The sequence below is a fragment of the Asparagus officinalis genome, chromosome 4 (assembly GCF_001876935.1).
Source record: "Asparagus officinalis chromosome 4, Aspof.V1, whole genome shotgun sequence".
NCBI classification, from domain to species: domain Eukaryota; kingdom Viridiplantae; phylum Streptophyta; class Magnoliopsida; order Asparagales; family Asparagaceae; genus Asparagus; species Asparagus officinalis.
The window spans coordinates 7,119,449-7,126,530 of record NC_033797.1 but is presented as its reverse complement, the minus strand read 5'-3'; the positions used below and the strand labels follow the sequence as shown (position 1 = coordinate 7,126,530).

At 36.1% G+C, this 7,082-nt stretch overlaps 1 protein-coding gene across 3 annotated transcripts; it reads right to left on the bottom strand.

The window, feature by feature from the left end:
• Nucleotides 447-6,022, bottom strand: LOC109836495. 3 transcript variants are annotated; one of them, XM_020404406.1, is made up of 14 exons: nt 5,830-6,022; nt 4,690-4,858; nt 4,552-4,614; nt 4,352-4,454; nt 4,107-4,211; nt 3,949-4,025; nt 3,754-3,877; nt 2,587-2,659; nt 2,154-2,345; nt 1,525-1,645; nt 1,113-1,337; nt 989-1,038; nt 732-817; nt 447-673 (listed from the first exon to the last, which is right to left on the bottom strand). In XM_020404406.1, the coding sequence occupies exons 1-13, from the start codon at nt 5,904-5,906 to the stop codon at nt 793-795; spliced, it is 1,404 nt and encodes a 467-aa protein (XP_020259995.1). In that variant the 5' UTR covers nt 5,907-6,022; the 3' UTR covers nt 447-673; nt 732-792. The 3 variants fall into 3 exon arrangements, with proteins under 3 accessions (XP_020259995.1, XP_020259994.1, XP_020259996.1); XM_020404405.1 differs by having other exon boundaries at nt 447-817; nt 3,754-3,886; XM_020404407.1 differs by having other exon boundaries at nt 447-817; nt 933-1,038; nt 3,754-3,886; nt 5,830-6,021.

Genomic DNA, 7,082 nt, shown 5'->3' with positions numbered 1-7,082 from the left:
GATACACCATTCATCTTGTAAATCGAAACGATGATGACTCATCATATCTGCTGACGTCAAAAGGTCTCCTCAACAGTAACCCATCATTTTCTTCATAAATGCACCCTAAAACTCACTGATCGACAGCCTTTGATCTTCCACCCGTACTCAGCTAGCCGGGTTCAAGTGGAAGGGGGGCATCTATTACAGTCTAGAAATTTGACAAGTGCTAATCTCCCTAGAGAAGCTGACACGTGTCTCACCCCTCACCTAATCAGACGAATTGAGGTCGAGATGCCTCAAACTTCCTACACTCGGCTTACTATGTCAGCTGACAATTTACGTAACTGAGTCAAAAGGCGGTGTTTGTCGGGCTTCGGTTTTGGCCGGCCCGGATGAACACCTCTAACTAAAACCGTATAAATATTTTTTTCACTGTATATACGTTTACAAATTTTAAGTATATGTTGATATAAAAATTTAACAATTATCACATCAACACTGATCTCATAAGTTTCATTCACCGCAAGAAATTATACACGATGCGTGCCAAAGGGTGAACATGAACTTCTGGTTCCACTAGATATACCTGATTGGAATGGATCAATAGAATCACCCCTATTTGCTCTATAGTAGTCCTAAAATCAACAGCCACAACAGTAATGAAGATTTCATCTCAAATTTTTAGGATCAAATAAATATTTGTTAATTAATAGTCCAAAAGAACAATAACGAGAGCAGATCTCATAAAGAAAGCCATGGGCTGTAGTATTGCTTGCTCAAGACCCAACGGAGGATATCACCAAGCTGCTACTAAAAGTACATATTGGAGTAGGACCTGCAACATATCAAAAACAATTATGTACCATCAGAAATGTATAAAATATGTAGTTTAAAAGAGAGATTAACTTGATGTTGTGGTAAATTCTAGAATGAGAAAGATCATAGTGTACCTAGTTTATACATGGCGATATCCAAAGAAAAAAGAAAACTGACGCCTTCTATTCACATTTCCTTCACTGTGGAATTTTGCAATAGATACGAAGCTTTATTACGGACCTGTAATACAAAACATAGAATTTAGCAACATTTACATGTACAAGAACCTGTACGTAGAAATCCCATCAGCGAACCTTTGATGCATAAGATCTCCAGTCTGTACTTGTAATTTGGCTAGAACAGTTTCGTAGATACTTGCACCATAAATCAAGAACTGCATCTCTCTCCTCTATGGAATGATAACACAAAAGCCAATTCTCGACTAGAACTAAGTAAATATACAGCTTGACAAAATCACAATTTTTGTCCTTCACATTCATAGCTGTGAGAAGATTAAGTATTTCTTTGCCATCGCTCACCTACACAGACAAACATTGCAACCAGTGCAGGGCCTCTGGTATTAATAACAAGGACATGGCATTCGTATATTGATGTAGATTTCTTAAAGCAAAGGTTAAGCATTTCTTTGTCGTGTAACCAGAAACACACAAATATTTTATCACAAGAAATTACTACAAGATCTACATAAAGCTTGAAAGAACTTACTTTTTCATTAAAACAAAGTATAAGTGTCTGGAGTGCCACCTGACTCCTGAGATTCTTACTACGACTGCCTACCCCGGAAATGCATTCTACAATCCGTAAGCAGTTGAGATCCTTAGGTATTCTGCACTTGCAAAGAGATTTTACGTCAATGTCTAACAATCAATAGCTACGTTTCAAATTAAAGCAACGCCCAAAAAAAAGAAAAAGAAAAAGCTCCCCAGCCACCCTCTATATCCCAGAAAAAGTTGCAAAGAAAACACTTCGCCAGCTAAGCATCTAGTTTTGATGTCCTTATTTCCATGCAAAAAATTTAAAAGAACGTGTAACCAGTAAAATGTCTGCTTATGGCGGTCTACAAAGATGGTGGTCTACAAAGAAAACTATCCTGACCTTAGCATTCGCTGTCATCTGCATCTACATTTTATGTTAGCCTTTTATCATTTGCTACTAAAGCAAGCGATCCATCTATGGGACATGCATCAAGGTGGTTAGCAGAAAGATAAACATGGTATTCCAGTCATCAAAATTGACAAAAGTAGCTCAATAAAATTTGAGATAACAGAGTAGATGTTTCAAGCTGACTGAAAGAATTCAAAATGATAAGCAGATGATCTTATTCCACATGCTACCTGCAAGCAACAGAATGTGCAACCTTCTTACAGCCAAAATCCCATTCACTGTCACTAAAGAAACTAATAACTGATTGCATACATTCATTCAGGATAACAGACAACCCTTGAAGTTGGCGGTCTAAATAGATACGAACAATCACAGCAAGTAAGTCAGCTGCTTCTGATGCAGAGAATATAGTTCCGACACTTCTGCAAATGCACAAAGATAGCGCAAAGGTTAAAGGTGTAATTAAGTTACACAGATAACACAAATATGAATTTATCTAAGCAGCAAGCCCATGCTAAGCAACTTTTAAGTAAATAACTATTCTGGAAACAGTAAGTTACCATAAATGATTTCATTGTTTACTGCAGAGCACTAATGCTGCAAATATCAGGTAAACAAATATTTGGTGAGGTTATTTAGTATCTGTAGGTTTTCAATTTGTACCTAAAACGGCAGCAAGCAGAAACAATATTGATCCATGACCAAATATTTTCAGGTGGTCCTTCGCACCCGAGGTCTGGAAATCAAAGTAGATCAAGTTAGAAAACCGTCAAAGCTACCTCAGAAAAAGTGTCAACGAGTAAATTGCTACAGCTTCAAAACATTAAGCACCATTTATTAAAATAAGTCTGGCAAAGCACTTTCAATGACCGCCACACATTATCAGCATTGTTCCTTTCTAACCAGAAATGGGGTTAGTTATGGAGCATGACTAAAGTCGAGAGAAACAGAAAGAAGTACTCACCAACTATTAACGATCGACTATCAACTTCTCAAATTTAACCTGTTGAACCAAATTCTTTTACCTCTCACCAGAAAAATAATTGATCCTAAATATAAGAAATGGTCACTGCTAGGCATTTCTGGGCTATCAATCACTCTATGCATTTCCTTTTGTTTTGTTAGCTTTAAACCCTTTAGATTATTTTTCAACAGTTAGGCATTTCCTTTTGTTCTACTGTAGAAATTATCACTTCTCCATATACTCTACTGCTTTGAAAGTTATCACTTGTCTACTTGCAAATAATTCAATTCAATCTCAACACATGTAGACGGAGTTCTTCCAAAAGCCAGTCATAAGCTTGAATCCATGACAGCTTGTACACTTATAAATATTCTTTATTCTAATGATTATACGTTTCAAGATCTAGTCATGAGATTATTACTGATTAGAATCCGGCATATTATATAATTGCAAGGCAATAAAGCATGGTTCCTTGCTACCATGAAACATGTAAACACACAATTGCATTAGAACACTGACAGATTGTGAAGCCCCCGACAATAAAATAAGTTACATATTAATAAATTTACCCTGTCAAGGGAGAAAGATGAAAACAGAAAAATACTGTTCTAACAAAGAAAACTTTACCTCCTGAATACGAATATAATCATATTTTTTGGACAAAGTAAATTTTTAAGAAATACAAGGGCACAAGAAATGTTACGATGAATTAACTTGATGTGAATTAATATAACACATGTTATTACCTTTTACCCAAAAAAAATGCTTGGTCAGGATGGGAGTAAATATGCAGAAATCAACAGCATGTGCAATAATCCTTAAGTAACATGAATCACCCTGATATTTAAATGATTCGTGGAGCTAACCAGTAGAGACTGTCGTTGAAACTGATGAATCAGGTGTGTCTGACAAATAACCATAAGCTTCAAGGGCATTCTTCAATTTGGAAAATGTAGGAAACCATTCAAATCTTACTAATGGTCGATCAGCCTGCATATTCTAAAAATATTTAAGATTGAAAAACTGGGGGCTTCCGTCTTCAAAAATATAGCAGGATTCACCTCATCTATTGATAGGAGAATTTTGCACCAAAAGTCACATGCAGCAACCTGCAATTCCTTATTTGAAGAGTACAGCACTGATGCCTCAAAAAGTAAATATATATTAAAGAAGAAAGGGTTCAATATAGTAAAGCACAGCAACTTCTAAAATAACTGACATGTGTGAAATGTCCAAGATGCTATAGAATCTTCAACAAAACCACGTGCAAGGGCTAATTTTGAGAGCCATCCATTCATCAACAAGCCATTCATAAAGCTTTCTCCTACATGTGAATAATGATGGTGCAAGTAAATAATACAGGATTTAATCAAAGTTCCTCAGTAGAAAATTTGAAACAAGATATGACATATGATCATCTCATGACATGAAGATGTTGAAGTAATCGAGAAGAAAACAACATACCATCAGTATTCAGATCGAAAAATGAATTGAGCTCATTGTTTTTAAATGATTGCAAAAGTTCGCAATTCACAGGCTCTTTCAACTCCGATAATAGTGCGGATTTCTGTGCTTATAACAAAACAAAAATTAGAAGCATGCTAAAATGTAAAGAATATGTGTAGCCAAATAAATGATGTATTGAAGTTAACATTCTAGAAGACCTGATGTCCAAATATTTTCTGGCCCCATAAAGGTACATCATCATCAGTACACATTTTGTTAACCTACAAACAAGTCAAGCAAAAATGTAAGGGAAGATAATAAAACTAATCCAGACGTCTCAAGTCTTGTTTACTAGCCTGTTTTTGACAGTCATTAACAACTTTAGAGAGCATTTTGGTTTTATCATCTTCTTCATCTGAATTATCGCCTTTTAAAGTAGTAGCCTTTTTGGACTTCTTCTTAGCCAGTTTATCTTGCTCTCTATAATAATCATTAATGAGGTCGTCCAAGCCAATGACCTTTCTCCTGCAAACAAATTTCATTAAGTTAAATAGAGTTAGATGTGACAAATCACTAGAAAGTAGAAACATAATAAACATTCTTATATTTTATTAAGCAAGCATTGGAATGAACATGTGTCAGTTGCAGTCCCAATACATCAAAGGATGAAAATACAATATTTTCCAACATTAAGGATTCATATAGATGAACCAAAAGCATTATAAAACTGTCCAGCTGCTGTTGTTCTTGTTGAAACAGGATTAAATTCTTTAAGGTTTTAAAGGCCACCATACAATTCATCAGATGGTCCAGAAGTGAAGTGCCTTGTCATCATATTTGAGACAACTGAAAAACCTAGTGGACAGTACCAAGTATCCACATAAATGTAGTCCAGGGTTCCAATAGTACTTAAGAATAAGCCAGGCAATACAAATAGACCAATCAAAAGATCTTAGAACCGTGAACGCAAAAATGAAAAATAAAAAAAACGTACCTAAGTGATTGAGAGAACATAATACCACCAATTTAATCCTGAAGCACTGCCCAAAGTTACCTTGTAGTGCAACCTACTTACTTGGGTAAATTGAGTACGGACTTAAAATGATTTGCTGGAGAAAACTTTAATCGTAATGGACAAAAGAGTACCAAATTCTAAAAAAAAAATCATAATTTTGAACTGCATACAGATTCTGGAGTCTATTCAAATAACTGAACCACATACAACACCGTGATTATGCTTTTTCCTCATAATCTTTCTCCTTTTCAACATCGAAATGCGCTACTAAGAGCAGCATCCGCTGCCATTTCCAACCTTTCAATCCAAAGATTTCATCTTTAACCACATTAAACCATGAATACTGACAAATGTGACCAGCAAACTACTCAAAAATCACGGTGGCAGTGAATTAGTGACGTAGACGTCAAAATAAGTTGCAGGAACTAAGTAGTTTAAACATTAACCGCTAAATTTGGAAACTAGGGTTTGAAAGAGGCACCTTTTCGCGTTGAGTGAAGGGCTGCTCAAGAGCGGATCTTCGTTCTCGAAATCGAGGGGTTCGTCCATGGACGCCATGTATTGAACCCTTCGTCTGGAAAAATGGAGATCGACGATGGCGACGATTGAGAACTGGAGCACGCGATCAAAGGGTTTCGAAAGAAATCCGCCGTCCTTTTATTTTGAGAGCGCCAAAAAATTTTACTCTTTTTTCTTGTTATTAGAGGATTTTCTCATTTTACGCCCTAACATCTAACCATTTTCTGTATTGGCCCCCAAAAGGCAAAATCTTCATTTTTATAATTTACACCGTACCACTTAAGTTTTTTTTTTTTTTTTGAGCTGAAAAAGCAGAGAAAAAAATCTCTGCTCATCCCGTACCACTTAAGTTATTTTAAGAACAATTTTTCAAAACCGACTGAATTTTTTTTTTTTTTTCAAAACCGACTGTTTTTTTTTTATTTATCAAAATCGACCCGGTTTTGTGATTAGCAGGCTAATCACTATCCTAAATAGTCGGGGTTGGCAACCCCGACTATTTAGGATAGTGATTAACCTGCTAATCACCCTTTAATTAGGGTTTAACACCCTCCTAAATAGTCGGGGTTGCCAACCCCGACTATTTAGGATAGTGATTAGCAGCCTAATCACAAAACCGGGTCGATTTTGATAAATAAAAAAAAACAGTCGGTTTTGAAAAAAAAAAAAATCAGTCCGTTTTGAAAAATTGTTCTTATTTTAAAAAGGAACACCATATTTAGGGGGTGTTTGGTTGGGTATTTTTATAGAAAACATTTCTCAAAAACTGTCAGAGTGGCAATTTTGTAAATAAAAATTTTCTGTGTATTTCTATAAAACGTGTTTGGCTCCCAAAAACTTTACAGAAAAGTTTTCTTAAAACTGTCAAAAACACCCTCATTTTATAGAAATGTATTTCCTCTCAAAATGAGAGGAAATTGCCATGAAATCTGACACTTCCTTTATTAAACTCATTTCTTCGCTTCCCGTACCCATTTCCCCACTCGCTGGACATTTCTCGAGCTTGTTCGTCGGCGGAAAATTTCACCCTGGTTCCCGCCCCAAATCCAGCGAGCTGCTGGTCCTTCGCGCCATTTCCAGTTACCTCTCGATTTCCCCTCTCCGATCGCCTCAAATCTAGGGTTTTCGGTTCCCAGATCTTGCGCTAGGGTTTTCGATTTCTGATCTCAAGGCTCCCACGGTAAAAATCTTTTCTTTGTACTCCAATTTTTTTTT